Raw genomic sequence first — 19,942 nt, forward strand, 5'->3', positions numbered from 1 at the left:
TGCAGGTGTCCTTACACAAAAATATGGTGATGCCAGTAGGCCCGTAGCATACTACAGTGCCCAATTGGACACTGTGGCAAGATCACTCCCCACCTGTTTGATAAGTGTAGCAGCTACCGCTCTATTGGTGAGTAAAAGTGAGGACGTAGTATTGGGTCATGATATGATTGTCTACACTCCCCATGCTGTATCTGCTCTGTTGAACTCAGCTCAAACCAGACATGTCTCTTCAGCTAGGTTTACCAAATGGGAACTAGCTCTAATAGCACCCGCAAACATTACTGTTAAAAGTTGCAGCACGCTGAATCCAGCACCATATTTACCATATGTACAACATGATGTACAAAGGGTGGAAGGAGAGGAGTTGCTGGTGGGAGGTGAGTTCAGCAGACATAATGATACGCACGATTGTATGACATATCTGAATCAGACCTTTACTGCTAGACCTGACATACATGACACACCTTTAGAGAATGTGGATGTGACCTTTTATACAGATGGGAGTTGTCATAGACAAACAGACACAGGTGAATTATGTACAGGTTATGCTGTTGTAAATGACACAGACATCATAGAAGCTAAGCCTCCTGGTCCTCCTCACTCAGCCCAGGTGGCAGAGTTAGTAGCACTGACTAGAGCGTGTGAACTGGCAGCAGGCAAATCTGCTAACATTTACACTGACTCGAGGTATGCGTTCGGGGTGATGCACGATTTTGGGGCTCTATGGCGTCTGAGAAATTTTATGACAGCAGCAGGCACACCAGTTGCACATTCCCGACACATAAAACATCTTATAGAAGCAATCCAACTGCCCAAAGCAGTGGCAGTAATTAAATGTAAAGCCCATACATGTGAGGATGATCCGGTGTCACTGGGCAACAACAGAGCCGATGAAGCTGCAAAATGGGCAGCAGGGTTAAAAATGTTTTCTCCAACTGAAAAAATTATGTCTTTCCAAACAATTGATATGTTGAAATTAATTGAGATGCAAAATTTGTGTTCAATTCAGGAAAAATCCATTTGGAAGTCCAAGGGATGTGGGCAAGAGTCTTCTGGGCTCTGGAGGGACGGACAAGGTAAGCCAGTAGCCCCCAAGGCATATTACCCCAGCCTGGCTGAGGCAGCACACGGTCTGACTCATCTGGGTAAACAAGGTATGTGCAAGTTGGTGAGTGCATTCTGGTGCACACCAGGTTTTTCTTCACAAGCAGAAAAGATAGCAATGTCCTGTCTGACCTGCTTGAGGAAGAACATAGGGAAAGCGTTCCCTACCGAACCGTCCCACATTCCACCGACTGATGGACCTTTCCAGGTGATACAAATTGATTTCATCCAATTACCACCCTGCAGGAACCTTAAGTATGTATTAGTGTGCACAGACGTATTTTCTAACTGGGTTGAGGCCTACCCAGCGGCCACTAATACTGCTGCGTTTACTGCCAAGAAAATAGTTCAGGAATTTGTATGCAGGTACGGTATCCCTAAAATCATCGAGAGTGACAGGGGTACTCATTTCACAGGTGATGTTTTTCAAAATATGTGTAAGCTGATGGGTATTAATAGCCAACTTCACACCCTCTACCGACCGCAAGCCAGTGCCAAGGTAAAGAGGATGAACGGGACTATTAAAATTAAGTTAAGTAAAATCATGGCAGAGACTGGACTAGGATGGCCAGAAGCGTTACCTTTGGTCCTACATAGCATAAGGACCACTCCTAGACCTCCTCTGAATCTGTCCCCATTTGAAATATTGTTCGGTAGACAACCTCATTTGATCATAAGTCCACAGGAAGACCTGAAGGGTAACAACGAGGTAACTGTAAAGTATCTTACGTCAATGAGTAAGCAGTTAAAGCAACAGCAGCAGAAACTGAAATTGTTGTCTAATGATATGCCTGAAACTAACTGTCATGATGTTGAACCAGGAGAATATGTAATGATCAGAAATTTCTTGCATTCAGGTTGTTTGACTGATCGGTGGGATGGTCCGTACCAGGTGCTGCTGACGAGTACTACATCTTTGAAGGTGGCCGAGAGAGATACCTGGATCCATTCCACTCACTGCAAAAAGGTCAATCAACAGGTGGAGAAACAAGTCGGAAACAAGGCTGATAATGTGGACCTGTCGCTCACGAACTTGTTCAGGGAGGATTGAAAAGGTTGTAGTGAGATACCTGAACTAAAAGAAATTTGCAGGTTTTGTGGTGACAATGGACTGGCCTGCTGTGTTCATTTTCATATTCTCTTTTAGAGTGTTCACCATCTTGGTCGGTCTGGGAATATCCAGTTTCTGTGATGGGAGACCAATCGAGGAAATGGGAGCTGATGGCAGTGCTGATGGAGTGGAGTCAGGAGGAGTGCAATGCCAATCAGGGGAGTGTCTGACCAACCTTAGTACTGTTATTGTTAAGAGAGCTGTCATTCCAGATACTCGGGGACGGTGTGGAGGTTTATCGTCTGAAGATTCCTGTATTTGTGAGCTATGGGGGTCCCTAGTTGATGAGAACTGTATCCAACGGTGCCAACCTAAATATAACCCGTACTGGGGTGGGTATCCTTTAGAGGATTATCATAGCATGGTAGGCAAAGTGATAAATGAAACTGCCACAGGGACAGCATAACGTAGGGTTGGTGCCATTTCCGCTGAATACAACGGAAATTTTATCAATTCCAAGTAGATAGATCACTTTTGTGTTTAAACATAACCAACCCCAATAAACCCGGGAGTTGGGAAGTGACGGGGAATAATCAGACGATGTCCTTCTCACAAAGAGCTGATAATGAGTCCATAAACCATGATCTGTTACGCTCAATTAAATCTGGTGGGAAACATTTTAGGTATAGGTATACATTGAGTTCCATCAAAGAAATTATTGGTAAGGTGCCAAATGGTTATTGTGCTAAAATAATACAGCCAGAAACTTGCGTGTACCAGATGGAAGACCCAGAAATAGGATTGTTTGCAAGGGAAATGTGCTTAATGATAATGATGCATACCATTCCTTATGTTCTCCCTGATAATGTATATTTCATATGTAGAAGAAAAGCGTATAAATGGCTCTCCCTGAGTTCCAAAGGTTTGTGTTACCTGGGAAGAGTAGTCCCAGAAGTTATGACCCTCACACATGTTGAAATGCTTGGTATACATAAAAACACACCGTCACCATATCTTCACACACAATATGAACACAGAGGCAAAAGAAATATGATACCTGGTGATGTGCATAAAGCCAGTTAATCAGTGAGACAACTGGCTTTCAAGTTTCAGTCGCATTGGATCCCACCAAGATTGCTCGGGGTACATTAAATTTTAGGTATATTCAGGAACTTGCTAAATTGATAATATCACCGAGATGTACGATGACACATTCAGGTATACAGGGAAAGAATTGCAAGCGTACAAGAAAGAACTGGTGCAACACAGGCTTGTGTTGAATTATTTAACTGCTGTTACTGGAGGGTATTGCATAACGTTAGCAACCCAGTTTGGAGTAAAATGTTGCACCTATGTCACCAATGATACCAGCGACCCCAAGGATGTGATAGACCGAAAGATGAATGAAATTCTGCAGCTAAAATGGGAGTTTCGTAAGAACCATAATGCTTCAGTGGCTGAAGTAGGGGAAGAGATAGAAGGATGGGTTTCATGGCTGAACCCAGTAAAATGGTTCTCAGGTCTAGGGGAATGGGTCCAGGAAGTGATCACTAGCATAGACAAATTCTTATACTAATTGTCATCATAATAATTGGCATATGTGTCCGGTGTGTTCCTATTGTATTGAAGTGTGGAAAATGTAAAAATAGAATAAAACTCAAGAACGAAACCATGATGGTGGTCAGTAATGAGAATATGAATACCGAGGTAAATAAAGAACTGCATTACAACCCTGAACTAGGAAATACCATCATTTGATGTATTATATTTAGACGTGCATAGAATGTATTATTGAAATGTTATTTTTTAGAACACCTCAGAAAATGTAAAGTCTCAATTCCCCTTCAAGACTGCTTTTATAAGACTGGTGCATTCCCACACCTTTCACATGATCTTCCAAGATCCGCGGTGTGCGTATAATAGTAGTTTTATGTCCCCACCCAGAGACACATTATTGATGGATTAAGAACCACCTTGTGCCATCCCATTATAACACTAAATAATATGTAAATGTAAGCCTAAATTAAAACTCAGAGAATAGATTGTGATAGAATGTTGTTTGCTATCAAAGAGTGGACTGTCAAAGCTGGAAAATTGTCTGAGACAATATCAGTTTAAAATTGAATCGTGGCGACGCCATCTTGCGACTGGCCGCAAGACGCCATCTTGGAAATGAGATCGTAAGATGCCATTTTGCGAATGGCCGCCCAAGCGCCATTTTAGATAAACTCACATTTAAGTACATATGGCGATATTACTATTAGCACCATGCGGTTGCATCTTTCATCATTTCTCATATACACAGTAATACGCACAATTGCGCTGTTAACTAGTTGCATATTAGCGAATGCATAAATTCCAATATGACAACACCGTTTAGTAGCTAAATGCGCACGCTCCCGCACCAAGTTAACTAGCGCCTTTATATCAAACCCCGAATACTCACACATTACATATTCACATACAAGGTTTCATAAGCTTTAAGGTATAAGAATTAAGTTGTTCATTTAGTATAAATGCTATGAAATAAAGATTGTTTGGTAACTAAGGTTTTATACATGCTAAGTAAGCTGTGTTTGGTTTTGTACTGATGCGTACTCTTTCCACAGTATTCCGGTGATATCGGTGGGGAGATCGCATCATGCATTCTCGAGTTATGGACCGCAGAGACTTCAAGCAACAAAATGCATATGATATAAATAACTGTTAGGATGTTGCATGTGGCGGGAGGGCAGAGACCCCCAGTTGTTAGAGGCTGGGTGAGTCTATTTGAACCAGCCTGTTAAATTCTCTGTAACAGATGCTTCCTCCCTGGGAACCAATGACATCAGCAACAAGCTTCTCTATTGTCAGGTCTATACTGGGGGGGTATAAATATGTGTGCTCAAACACTGGGTCTTTAGTCTTCATGCTGAATGCTGATAGACGAGGGGTTTCTTGCTGATGCCTAACATCTGGTCCGGAAGCGCTGTGTATGTATACTGTACTTGGGTCTGTATAATTCCTTTGCGCCGAATTGTGTCTGGATCAATAGCGTGTAACTGACTGTACTTTTATTTGAATAATACTTGTGCTTTGGAACCACAGATTCCAGGTCTTAAGTCTTTATTTACTGTATGACTGCGTACGCAAATTAGCGTAATTTTTAGAAGGTATAGGCAGGATATTAGAAGGTATAGGAAGGAGTGTATAGAGGTTCTGATCCAGTATCGTTAGTTGGGGACTCGTAGTGAAATCACTTACCTGCTCACACGGTACATACGTCTATCGATATTTCAGCAAAGGGTGGAGTGGCCACATGCAGGGTTTACCTGCAACCGCTTTGTGCTGAAAGATCGCTATCCGTCTCCGTGTGACTCAAGGAAGCTGACTAGAATCCAGGGACAAGAGAGGAAAAAGTTTGTTTTCCTCTGATAGAACCTTACGTTTAAAGGGGTGCCGCAGTACTGAGTACGTGGCTGAGTCACAGGTTTGCGCACAGCAAAGACGCACTTTTGTGTACGCAGCTAAAGGTTGTCATACGGTTGTGTGGTAGTCGCATTATTCTGTATGCGACTGGTCGCACAATAGCGTATACGTACTTCCGGTTCTGCTGCCACGTGTTTTAGATAAAGCCGTTGAGATTTACATTTTTCAATTATTATCAATATCTGGGTTAACGTGTATTTTTATTTTTAGAAGGTATAGGCAGGTTATCAGAAGGTATAGGCAGGATATTAGAAGGTATAGGAAGGAGTGTATAGAGGTTCTGATCCAGTATCGTTAGGGCACATCTACAGGAGCACTGCACATGGGAACAACTGCAGGAGCACTGCACATGGTAATAACTGCAGGGCCACTGCATATGGGCACAACTACAGGGGCACTGCATATAGGAACATCTACAGGAGCACTGCACATGGGAACAACTGCAGGGCCACTGCACATGGGAATAACTGCAGGGCCACTGCATACGGGCACAACTACAGGGGCACTGCATATGGGCACATCTACAGGAGCACTGCACATGGGAACAACTGCAGGAGCACTGCACATGGGAACAATTGCAGGGCCACTGCATATGGGCACAACTACAAGGGCACTGCATATAGGCACAGCTACAGGGGCACTGCATATGGGAACAACTTCAGGAGCACTGTACATGGGCACAACTGCAGGGGCACTGCATATGGGAACAACTGCAGGAGCACTGCACATGGGAACAACTGCAGGGCCACTGCATATGGGCACAACTACAGGGGCACTGCATATAGGCACATCTACAGGAGCACTGCACATGGGAACAACTGCAGGGCCACTGCACATGGGAACAACTGCAGGAGCACTGCACATGGGAACAACTGCAGGGCCACTGCATATGTGCACAACTACAGGGGCACAGCATATAGGTACATCTACAGGAGCACTGCACATGGGAACAACTGCAGGAGCACTGCACATGGGAACAACTGCAGGAGCACTGCACATGGGAACAACTGCAGGGCCACTGCATATGGGCACAACTACAGGGGCACTGCATATAGGCACAGTTGCAGGGGCACTGCATATGGGAACAACTTCAGGAGCACTGTACATGGGCACAACTGCAGGGGCACTGCATATGGGCACAACTACAGGGGCACTGCATATGGGCACAACTACAGGGGCACTGCACATGAGAACAACTACAGGGGCACTGCATATGGGCACAACTACAGGGACACTACATATGGGCACAACTACAGGGGAACTGCATATGGGCACAACTACAGAGGCACTGCATATGGGCACAACTACAGGGGCACTGCATATAGGCACAACTACAGGGGCACTGCATATGGGAACAATTTCAGAAGCACTGTACATGGGCACAACTGCAGGGGCACTGCATATGGGCACAACTACAGGGGCACTGCACATGAGAACAACTGCAGGAGCATTGTACATGGGAACAACTGCAGGGCAGTGTACATGGGAACAACTGCAGGGCACTGTACATGGGAACAACTTCAGGAGCACTGTACATGGGAACAACTGCAGGGGCACTGCATATGGGCACAACTACAGGGGCACTGCAATATAGGCACAACTACAGGGGCACTGCATATGGGAACAACTTCAGGAGCACTGTACATGGGAACAACTGCAGGGGCACTGCATATGGGAACAACTACAGGGGCACTGCATATGGGCACAACTACAGGGGCACAGCATATGGGCACAACTACAGGGGGGCCTACATAAGGGGTACAACTACAAGGAGTACTGCATAATGAGCACTACTACTGGGGGCATTGCATAAGGGGCACTACTACAGGAAGCACTGCATTATGGGCACTACTACAGGGGGCACTGCATAAGGGGCACTAACTTGATACACGCAGTTTACAGGCTATAAGCTATGTTCCTAATAATCTGGTTCTCCACGGACACAGAAACTGTGCACCGTGTCTTGAGCAAAGGTGACAGACTGGCAGGAGTGGAGAGGAGGGATGGTGAGGTAGGTCTTTCAGGGTGGTATGTAGTGGGCATTACTGTGTGGCATAATGTGTAAGGGTCATTGCTGCGTGGCATGTGTTATAAGGGGCATTATTGTGAGGCATAATGTGTAAGGGGCATTACTGTGTGGCATAATGTGTAAGGGGCATTCCGGTGTGGCATAATGCGTTATAGGGGCATTACTGTGTGGCATAATTAGTTATACGGGCTTGGCTGTCGTTATCCGGGTCTCGCGCGAATGCGCACGACGGAGCCGCCTCCGTCGTGCGCGTGCGCACTTGGGCACCATCGACCCGCTTGCGAGCGCTCAGCGCTCGCAAGCAGGTCAGAATCAGGCCCAGAGTGAAAAGTGGTCTGTGATAAGGTGCCAACCAATCAGCTCCCAACTGTCATCTCACAGGCTGTGTTTGAAAAATGACAGTTGGGAGCTGATTGGCTGGCACCTTATCACTTTCTTATCACTTTTCACTCTGTCTCCTAACACTGCTTAGTAACTAGACCCCCCAATCTAGTAAGGAGGCAGTGGTAATAGAATCACAAATGTAAACAATAAACATCTGGATCACAAGTCCAAGTGTGTAGTAAAGGTCAAAAATAACTGTGTTAAAGAAAATACATATGAATAAATATGGTCTACTTACATTTTAACTCAGAAGCGGTCCAGTGAACATTACAGAAACATAATGGTACATACAGTTTATCATCTGCCCATGATGTACAGTACTACACCGAGGGCCTGATTCAGAGCCGCTCGTAAGCGGCCGCTTGTTCGCACTGAGCGATGTTCGCACAACTGCGCATACGTATGGGTCATAATGCGCATGCGCAAACCAGTCATTGCGGCCGGAAATCGTCTTCTCGCAAAACAGCGAGGGGCTGCTAATGTGATTGACAGAATGTACCGTTTGTGGGTGGTAACAGGGAAAGGTGCTTGAAAACGGGGGAGTGGAGATCCGAACGCAGGCGTGCCAAACGGTCAAAAGGGCGTTTAATAGGAGTGCATAATTAGTAAAGGAGCGTCATCGACCACGTCACTTGGTTGTCTTTTAGCCTGAAGTGCTCGCAGTGATAGCGGTAAGAAAAACCTACCACAAGCACTGCGAGCAGTTCAGATGCCTTTCGATGTACCCGATTAATCTAATAAATACCGGAGATGACGTGTGTTGCGAACGGCAAAGGGGCGTCTTTACAAAATAGCGAGCGCATTTTTTGTTCGCTCGTTCAGACATAGAGGCGTCAACAAACCGCAAAGAGCGAGCGATCAATTTAAATAACCGGCCCCTTTTTTGGAACGACCGTCCGCAAATAGCGTCCGGCTCTGAATCAGGCCCTGAGTTTGATTCAACAGATGCTAATGAGTATATAAGTCATTAAAAAAGAGCACTGAAGTTTAAAAGCATGTTTACCTATCAAATGTTTATTTCTGCTGAATAAGGTAGAGACTCAGACTATCTATATGGTTATTGACTAGAAACATTCAGAGCCAAATATATATGCTATTCACCTGCAGGGGTTGGACAAGACATATGATATGTACCTATATTGCTCCTTATTTTACAATCAAATGTTAGATTATTGCTTTGTGTTATTCAAGGCTGTTGCCTACATGTACAGTATGTACTGATCCCGGATCATTCTGAGGAGACAGAGAAATTCTTCTGTTATTTGAACCTAGGGGTCAATCCAATTAGGTGCGAGTTGCTATTTTCTCTTAGAATTCGCATAGCGAATTCATTTTGCAATCCAATTAGCAACTCACACTGAATCAGTCAGACTGAATTTGCATCTTTCCACTTGCACCTCCCTGAGGGTGATAAATGGAAAGGAAAGTCTTTATTTTAAGGTTAAAACGCCTGTCATTTTCACTACGCGGGAGACTAGCGCCCGGCATCCCAGTCGCAGGGATGCCGGGCGCCAGCTGGGGACAGCCGCGGGGGGGCGAGGGGGGTTAGGGTAGGGGCTCCCGGGGGGGACTTAGGGTTTGGCACCCCCTCGGGGGGTTAGGGTTAGTCTAGGGGGAGGGAGGGTTAGGGTTAGGCACCCCTGGGGGGAGGTTAGGCTTAGGCACCCCCCGGGGGAATTAGGTTTAGGCAGCGGGGAAGAGGGGGTTATGTTTAGGCACTTAGAGTGGGGATTAGGGTTAGGCACAGGGGGGAGGTTAGGGTTAGGGGGTAGAATTAGATTAGTTTATAGTATACTTACCTTTAGGACGATCAGGATTTCCTCCTCTGTCGGGCTGGCGTTGCCGGTAAATCATACCAAATGCGTGCTGAACACCTTGGACACCCCCTCTAACGACTAATTATGCATTTGGAAGTTTCCAATTAGCTCAATTAGTCCAGTCATTACATGTCATGTTTTGGGGTAAAAAAAAATTGTCCTCAAATTACCCCAAAATAAACTTTTTTGTTAGTTTAGGCACCCCAAATTTAATTACAATATTGTTTTATTTGCAAAATAATTGGTTTTATTTATTTTATTTTACTTTTTACATTTTTCGTATAATTCGTTTGAGATTAAACAAAACGTTTGTTTTTTTATCATTCTCTTGTATTTAAAAAAAAACACAAATCAGCCATTTGACACAATTTAAAAACCTACAGTACCTTCCTAATGCCCACAAACAGCCTTCTATAGAGTCCTGCTAACGAAATTATATATTTTGGGGGGTCCAGGATGGTCTCCCCACTTTTTCATGCTGTTCTCTCAAATCTCATTTGGAAGTCAATTCACTCCGCTGCGAGTAGTGCCTAATAGGCATTTTTAATTGGATTGGAGAATTCTCGTGAGTGCGCTTCCATGCGAAGTCTGCGAGTTTCAAGAAACAAACTCGGTACTCGCAATTCGCATGTAATTGGATTGACCCCCTAGATTCAGCATTGTTGTCCATGAGAAGCATTTGTGTTGCTCTTTCTCTACAGCATGTGCACATCTCAGGTCACCATGGTTCAACAGATGATGATGACAATGTTAGTAAAGTTGGTGTACATGTAATTTTCACTGACTGCAAAATCTATTTGTACAGGTTTGCTCTTTGCAGTGTGAAGGATCATTATCTTCTATGGCAGAATGGGAGCGATGTGAGAAGATCCTGTCTCCTTTAGGAACTGTACTAGAAGTCTCCAAAAGGGAGCAGGAAAGAGTACCCATTTCCTCAGATCTGCTGGATATCCCAGTCAAACGTTATGGAGGATTTATGAAAAAATTGGATAAGAATAAATTCTTATTTAACTACCCTAAGCGAGTGAATAGTGTCTACGATGGAGAAACCAGTAAGACATATGGTGGGGTCTTACAGAAGTTTGGAGAGAGAGACCTTCAGGAAATACCCAACTCAGAGAAATCTGAAATCACTGCTGAAACAGAGGAACAAGACAAGCCTTGGAGCGCTAGAGATGAGAGGAAACGCTATGGAGGGTTCCTGCGCAAGTACCCCAAAAGAAGTCTGGAGAATTTACAGGGAATGGAGTTAGATAGGAGGATGGTGCTGAGCCCAGAGATGGAGCCAGGACAGGGGGTGGAGGAAGTGGAGACAGAACAGGGGGTGGAGACAGAACATGGGGTGGCTGATCTTCAAAAACGCTATGGGGGATTTATGCGCAGGATCCAGCCCAAACTAAAGTGGGACAACCAGAAACGATATGGGGGATTCCTCAGGCGTCAGTTTAAGGTCAGTGCAAGGTCAGAAGAGGAGCCCAGCACCTTTTCAGGCGAGCTTTCTGACCTTTAAGAAACTTTAGTGTCAGCAGATGGTGGCAAGGAGGTGGTGGAACGATCAGAGACAACTCATATACCTAAACACTACTCTTCATTTTCTCTGTTTAGTCTTTGATCCAACCATCCCAGAGACCAAAAATGTTTTTATTTTTTATTTATGAGAACAGTCACTTCTCACAGATTGAAAATATTGCTCTCAACTATTGTAGTCTGTGAGGAAGCTAGACCACATAACAAGTAGCAAAAAAACAGCACCATCTACAGACTATGAGAATGTACTGCACTTTATTAATGAATTTCTGCAAAATGCAGGTTTTCCAATTACCTTGAATGTATGGTATATTATATATGTACAGTGCACAAATGTACTTAGCACCTTACAGTACACATGTTACACAACAAAGGAGCTGATGCAGAATGAGTACTAGGCCAGTTGGCATAGCAAATTTTTGGTGAATTCTCACTATGTATGCCCAGAAGAGAGGGTATATGTATATATACGCCCCTGCAGATGCTCATACTTATACGTGCCTGAACACAATTTGGCATGAGGGGATGAGATGTGGGCTTTTGAACATGTGCCAAGTACAGTATAGGTGTATTCACACAAAACCATGAAAATAAAAATGCATATATGCCTGAAAAAGCAATATTATTTGCTGGTGGTCAGGTGCAAGTAGCAAACGATGATGGCCGTCGGCACTAGCGACCTGCTTGTGATTGGCTGTTTGTGAACACTCAGCTGACAGTAATTGGGGCTTTCTTTGTTGCCTAAAACTAGATTATGCTTTTATGAGCCTGTTAAAAACTTTTTTTTTTTCTATTTTGCATACATGAGCGGGGAGATGTTTCTGCTGCATTAGAAGGTTTTATTTGTAGTTTGTGTTTAGTGCACATAAAATATGAGTGCAAAGGACATATGTCTGAGACACGTCTGACGCAAAGCAGACACAGTTACTACTGTTGCTGAATGGAACACATTTAGAGCTCTGCAGGTTGGTGAAAATAAGCTGTTATTCAGTCGGATATTATGCTTATTTTGCGGCCAACTGCACATCAGCCTATAGTGTCTACGGAATTGGTGCAGTACATTACTAAGATAATATACATAATAATATTACATATACATCAGAGTATTCATATAATATACATAAGTAGTATCCTATAATGTTGCATATATATATATATATATATATATATATATATATAGCAGCATAGACGGTGCAATGGTTAGCATTACTGCCTCACTGCACTGAGGTCGAGGGTTCAATTCCCACCATGGCCCTAACTGTGCGGAGTTTGTATATTTTCCCTGTGCTTGCGATAATAAATAATAATAAATAAATATAGAGCCGCCTAGATATAATGCATTTCTCAGAGAAGAAATGAATACCAGAAAATAAGTTTTTTTCCTTTCTTTTAAAAACAACTTGTCCTAAAAACCACATCATAATAATATAAGGAGATTGGCACGATAATATATTTCTCACAAACCTTTTACCACACCTATAAACGATTTGTTAATTTAAGTGAATAAATAAATAATAGTGTCATTGGCTGTGAAAACTGAGATACCTGCAAAGGATTATAGAAGAAGCAGTGCTTGAAATTATGAAGGAGAGAAAAAAAAAATATTTTTTGTTTTGTTTGTCTCTATCTATCACCATTTCTTCCACTGGATTTAGTAAATAGTTTGATAAAATGATGGAGGACCTCCCATTAAAGAGCTGGTCAGTTCAACCCATTGGCTCACCTTTCCACCACCTCCCACCCACCTAGTCTCCTCCCCTTCATTTATATCCCCCTTTCCTCTGATGGATGAAAATGTACAGCTGTTTTTTTGCTGTCATATTACCGCTATATAAATACAAGATGCCATCTTACTTTCTCCATCTCTGCCGTACAGTTAATGAATTAATGATGTTACTACTGTTTTTGTACCCAACTTCCAATATCTACAGTCTGCAAATAAATCCTAATACACATTGTACACCTCAATCCTACTGCTTGTTGTTATATATGTGAAGAAATAAATTAATTTATGCTCTTAATCTATTTTGTGTCGAGTTCATTGTCAGTGGTTTTCTGTAACCAATCACTTGTTCAGGGTGGCATAAGGAACCATGTTTTCTTGAACTGAATGGTTTAATGGTGGCGGGATGGGGGCACAAATGTCAACTTGAAAAAGTTGAAAATATGTTCTATATAAGCTACCGCTACAAGTGCACTGAAACCCTTTATAATGATATCTACTTGCTCTAGTGAATTACTGGTCTTTTAAGAAAAAGACAGAGGTGGTCAGTGCTTCTCTCCAACTGTTGTGGGACTACAATTACCAGCAAGCTGGCAGATTTTGTTTGATCTAGTAGCTCTTGGGACCTGTAATGCAACAGGCTCTCTCACCCCAAAGTAAATATTGTAAAGCCACGTTCAGTGTCACACAGTTTCCAAAATAGTTTCACCAAACTCGCCTACTGACTCCCGTGACTTGAACTTGTCTCTTTATTTTGATTATTTTTCATCTACAGTAGCAGCTGGCATGAGCCAGTATTTGCTAAAACAACTACCAGAATTCTTAATTAATCGGTCTAATTTACATACAGAAACAGAAGAGTGGACAAAGTTTTTGTTAGGTATGATGGAATAACAAAATGTAAGAATATGAAAGGTTTATTTTCACATACTGCATTTATATCTTATATCAAGTGATGTACAAATGTATTGAGACCACCACCCAGGGCCGGATTAACGGCAGGGCGACAGGGGCGATCGTCCCTGGGCCCCCACACCTGAAGGGCCCCCACACCTGAAGGGGTTAAAGTGAACCGGAGGAGACGGAACCAGTTCCGCCTCCTCCGGCCAACCTAACCCCGCCGCCGCAGGGAGGCACCATTTGCCAGACGCCCGCTGAGATTGTAACCAGCGGGCGACTAGCTTTCTCCCTGCAGCGGCAGCCAGAGCTCACTCGTGAGCTCCGGCTCACGCAGCGCACTATGGGACAGACATCACGTCATGACGTCTCTCCCATGGTGCAGAGGAGCAGCCGAGCGGCCTGGACGTGGACGGCAGCGGGTGCGGGGCTTAAGGCAAGTAATAGCTCTTTTTTTTTGTGTGCAAGCGGCTATTGTACCGGGGGAAGGGGAGTATTACTACTGGGGGCATTACTCCGGGGGAAGGGGAGCATTACTACTGGGGGCATTACTATTGGGGGCATTACTCGGGGGCATTACTATTGGGGGCCCCACTTCTGGGGGCATTACTATTGGGGGCACCACTTCTGGGGGCATTACTTTTGAGGGCTATACTACTTGAAAGCGGGGCATTACTACTGTGGCACTACTACAGAGGGAGCATTACTATTAGGGGCACTAATACAGGGGCATTACTACTGGGGGCATTTATACAGAGGGTACTACTATAGGGGGCATGACTACTGGGGCCACTACCACAGGGGCCATGACTACTGGGGGCATTACTACTGGGGGCACAACTACAGGGGTATTACTACTGAGGGCATTTAGACAGGGGGCATTACTATTGAGCACACACAGGGGGCATGAGTACTGGAAACATTACTATTGGGGGCACAACTACAGTGGTATTACTACTGAGGGTATTTATACAGGGGGCATTACTATTGGGGACACTACCACAGGGGGCATTACTACTTGGGGCATAATTAGAGGAAGCTGGTGACTGGGTGAAATGAGCAGCTGAGGACAGGAGGGGATGAAAGAAGATGCCACGGGGAGAGGGGTAGCACGCCACAACACCAAGCACATGGCCAGCCCCTCATCATGGAGAGCAGCGCAGGTGAGCACCTATTATTGCTGGGATATGGGGACACAGATGTTGGGGTTCAGCAGAGGTGGTAAAGGGGCAGCATTGCATGGGTCACTGTGTATCAGGTGTGTGACTACTCTCCTAGGTGGCTACTACTATAGAACTAAAGGCCCAGACATGCCTGCTAGTTGGGGAGCCATGGGCTGCCATCACCAGTACTGACAAACCAAAAGGAATGTACAAGAAAAGAAACAGGGATTTTTGAGATTTTGACCGGGAAAGACCAGGTGGCACCGGGGAATTCCGAGATTCCAAAGTGGAAACACTGAAATCATGGTTTCCCACCAATGGCATAATGACATCTACAGTAGCAGCTGGCATGAGCCTGTATTTGCTACTGTACGGTGTAGCGGGGGTAACCACCAATGAGGGTCTGTGCCATGGATTCTTTGTGGAATGTGACTTGCAAAGGGGGGTCTGTGCAATAAGGGTGGCAATGTGGATGGCCCCACCAGCTTGTGCAATGAGTTCTCTACATTATGGGGCAACTACCATTATATTATTGTAGCCCTAGTATAATGGGCTAAGTACCTGTTGGGATTTAATACCCAATAGATGCATTGAGAGTGCTGTCTGGCACCTTGATGTTTTTATTTATGCCTATTACATGTCTGTGTATATATATATATATATGTATATATATATATATATATCTGTGTATGTGTATATATAAATATATATATATGGGGGTAGACTATGTACTGATGATATTGTATTGTAGGACTTGTATTTGATGCTGTGAATAAGTGTTGCTCAGATTGTGAGGGGTTGGATAGAGCCAAAGCAGGGGCAGTGTAGGATTGTTTATACATGCAGGGCTGAAGAGAAACAGGGAGCGCGAGGAGCAGAAGCTGCTGGAAGCAGCACGAGGAGGAGAGGGAGCTCGCGCTGTGAGCGGGAAGGGAGATAGGTTGCGCGGCGCGAGTTAGCTATATAAGTCCTGCGCTAGCGCCCAGGGCCAGACTGCTGTTCCCCCCTCCAGTGACCGCACCACACTGACCTGCAGGAGCTCGGAGCTGGGAGCTCTGGTCAGCGGAAGCGGGGCCAGTGAGGGGCGCCTGTAGAGGAGCCAAGGACAGTCGCTATCACCGCTATCGCGGGCGGGAGAAGTCCGGCGCTGGAAGACGGGGGAGGGTCAGGAGGACCTCCCACCACTGCTACCCGCTCTGAGAGGCGGCAGGAGAAAGTATTGGAGCGCTCCACAGGCCGGGGGTAAGGGATTTGCCGGCAACCAATCAGAGCCGGGGGCGGGGCTCTGATGTGTCAGTGTACAGCAGCAGCAGCAGCATTCATGAGTTACAGTTGCTCAATGAGAGTCAAAGGCGAAAAGAACAGCACTGAAGCGGCTATGTGAGTAGATCATCATTACACACTCACTCAACGATTATAACAGCAGTACAGTGTGATTTTCTAGCTTTAAGGATAAATAAGGCAAGGCACATTTAGTAGTCTGCCATTCAAGCTAATGTAACTCCTATTAGGATTTAACTGAGGAAAATCCTTTATATATGAAACTGACTATTACGGAGATAATCCATCTTACAGCTACACAAGGAAGGAACTATAAAAGAGTGCATAGCTGGTTAAGATATTTGTCCCTGAGACTGCAGTAATTTGGTTAAATACCAAATCTATCAGCCTTGTACTTAGGGACTGCTCCTGCTAGAATTCTATAGAATACCCTAACAGCCTGTACCTGTAGAAGTAATAAAAGAGCACATAGCCAGCTACTTTGGCTCTATACTACAAACCACAGGAGGGAATTATTGGTTACAGGAAAAGAATTTACCATAGAACCCACAGGTTCTGGAACAAGTTTGCTTGGAATTTATAATTATTCATTCGAGACTGTATTGCAGTTAATTGGAACAATTCCGAGACTTAATATATATATATTTCTTTGTTCCCATAAGAACACCACAGGAGGGACACAATAAAGGGAAGACTTTATATACATCCTATTCATTGGGTGTGAAAAGAGGAAAAGGACCCTATATGTTTGTGTGGTGATAGCCATACTAATAGATACCATATGACATTGTATTGTGCATGTTTATCACTGGTATAAGTTATCTAGTGTGCTATGTATAAAAAATTACATAAAAGTTTATGTTATTGTTGAGTTATATTTACCAAGCTTATATGCGCTGAGAAGTTACTGGAAAGTGAACACCTGTAAAGAAAAGAAGAACGGAGTCGGGTGGTAACAATTGTACAGTTGTAAGCTTTGGATCTATCTCATATCTACTCACTGATAGTGCATACACACTAATCGCATAAGTACAAGTGTAATACCCATATAGTGGAGTCAGGTTTCCCAGACAACCTTTAATTATCTGGGTGGAGGCACACATATTGCAGATAACAATATAATCTAGATCCTATAAATAATCATAGGGTTACATTTGGAGGCGTACTGCTGAGATTCGAGGGTTACCTAGTAAGCAGTAAAAGAAAAAAATGGAATGTTTTAGTGGGGATGAACTGTATTTATGGTGTGAGAGTAAAGGGGTAGACCCAAAAAGGTGTTTTGCAGTGGGAGGAAATTTCTCAGAATTCACAGATGACTACGTAATTAAGCAAGTTAGAACATTATGTGGGATAATACAACCTCAAATAGTGGATAAATGGAGAGGAGAATTAGGGCTGGTATGCGCCATGCTTATAGAAACGGAAAGGGAGTTAGACCCTAACCTGATCCCTGTAATGATGATTGCAGATTACAATACAGGGAGGAGATGGAGCATAATATGGCCAAGAACAAGAGAAGCGGAGAATACCGGTCTGCCGACACAAAAAGTTAGCTCTACTAAAGAAAGTAATGGGGGAGAGAGTAGAGGAGACCCGGATAATAGTGAGGAAAAATGTGGGAGTCAGTTTGAAAACATTATGGAACGAGTAGTCACTCAATTAGAGAGATGGCATTACGAGGGAAGCTACAGGAGATTAAGAATTTTTTCTGGTATACAACCAGTACCTGCTGGGGCAGAACAATATGATGCATGGAAAGAGGCGGCAGTGCAGCAGACTGAAGAGTGGAAATGCCCTGATCCCATAAAAAAACAAAGGGTAGTCGAAAGCTTGAGGGGACCTGCCATGGGGGTCATCCAGGCTACTAGAAGGAGCAACCCTGATGCCACATTAGATATTTATTTGGAAGCATTAGACTATGCGTACGGGACACTGGAAGATGTAGGAGACTTAATCTCTAGGCTCCATCATACATTCCAGGAGCCAAGGGAGAAATTAAGTACATATTTATTTAGATTGGACAAACTTCTATATAAAATAGTGGAGAAGGATGGGATAAAAAAAGAAGATGTTGATGAAAGTAGAATGAGGCAGTTACTGAGGGGTGCTTTAACATCCGACCCTGTTGCCCAAAAAATTAGGTGTTCAGAGATACGGAAACCACCCCCGACATTTAATGAACTGATGAAAGATGTCAAGCTGGAGGAAACTATGATAGAATTGCGGGAAAACACTGTGAAAAAAGTAAAAGTGGTAGTACCTGCCGTAGAACCTACGTCTTTTGAGGAAAAAATACTTAAAATGATGGAGGAGCAGAACGCCAAAATAGATAGGTTCATCGCTTCCCAAAGTGCCAATACCACACGGCAAGGAGTGAATACTCCTATCACTTCCAGTAGAGGAATAGGCCGAGGAGTCAGGCCTATAAATAGGGGGTGCTATAGATGCGGGAGAAGGGGACATTTGTCATATGAATGCCCCCTGAATGTTGTACATGATGACAATTTTCATGAAAACCCTGAACAAGGTAGAGACCTCAGGGAGCCGGGAAACGGACAGGGGAGGTCTGTGACCCCCTCACAGGCCCCCTAGAAATTAGTATATGCGCTATGGGGAACACTTGGTGGAATGGCGCTCTACCAGAAGGTTTATTGGGACCCACCCCAATTGTGTCTGCAAAGGTGAATGGGAGCCCATGTAATGTATTATTAGACAGTGGCTCACAGGTTTCTATAATATTTGAATCATGGTATCGTGAACATTTGTGTGAAGTCTCCATACAGCCTCTAACCGGGCTTGTTATTTGGGGGTTAAGTACAGAAAAGTACCCTTATCTAGGGTATGTGCAAGCAATATTGGAAGTGATAAGTGCTGATGGCCAAGAAGTTCAGATACCTTTTATTGCTCTTATATGCCCAGAAATTCCAGGGGGGAGAAGTGAACTTCCCATTATAATTGGAACTAACACCAACATATACCACATGCTTGCTGAATGGTGTCAAAAAAATGAGACCACACCTTCAGTTAACACATGGAACGTGCAGACAGGGGTGGGAGGTGTAGGATGTGATGTACAGAGGGGGTTTGCTGAGTGTTTCCGAAATAGCGATATTTCCTTTCAAGATATGGAATATTTAATACTTGAGTTAGAAAGACGAAAATCAGTTTTCTCTCTAAGGGAATGGGACTTGGGAGTAGCCAAAGGGGCAGAACATCAAATAAAGATGACGGATGAAACACCTTTCCGAGAACGTTCCCGCCGAATTCCGCCTGCAGATTTTGATGATGTCAGATTACATTTAAAGGGGTTGCTAGAGAACCAAATAATAATAGAGTCACGAAGCCCATATGCCTCTCCGATTGTGATCGCACGGAAGAAGAATGGTGATGTCCGCATGTGCGTTGACTACAGGACGTTAAATCAGAGGACGGTGCCAGACCAATATGTGGTGCCAAGGATTGACGAGGCCCTAGATTGCTTACAAGGGAGTGCTTGGT

The 19,942-nt window shown here is 44.1% G+C and overlaps 1 protein-coding gene across 1 annotated transcript in view; it reads left to right on the forward strand.

The window, feature by feature from the left end:
* The window catches only part of PDYN (prodynorphin), a 53,442-nt gene extending 40,095 nt beyond the window's left edge, over positions 1 to 13,347 (forward strand). The window contains exon 3 of the mRNA XM_088467135.1: positions 10,659 to 13,347. Within this exon, the coding sequence (XP_088323261.1) occupies positions 10,659 to 11,363 (705 nt within the window). The 3' untranslated portion in view covers positions 11,364 to 13,347. The remainder of the gene's footprint in view (positions 1 to 10,658) is intronic.
* Positions 13,348 to 19,942: the final 6,595 nt, after the last annotated feature.

This window comes from Taudactylus pleione, unplaced genomic scaffold (assembly GCF_031769625.1).
Source record: "Taudactylus pleione unplaced genomic scaffold, aTauple2 ptg000069l, whole genome shotgun sequence".
Lineage (NCBI taxonomy): Eukaryota > Metazoa > Chordata > Amphibia > Anura > Myobatrachidae > Taudactylus > Taudactylus pleione.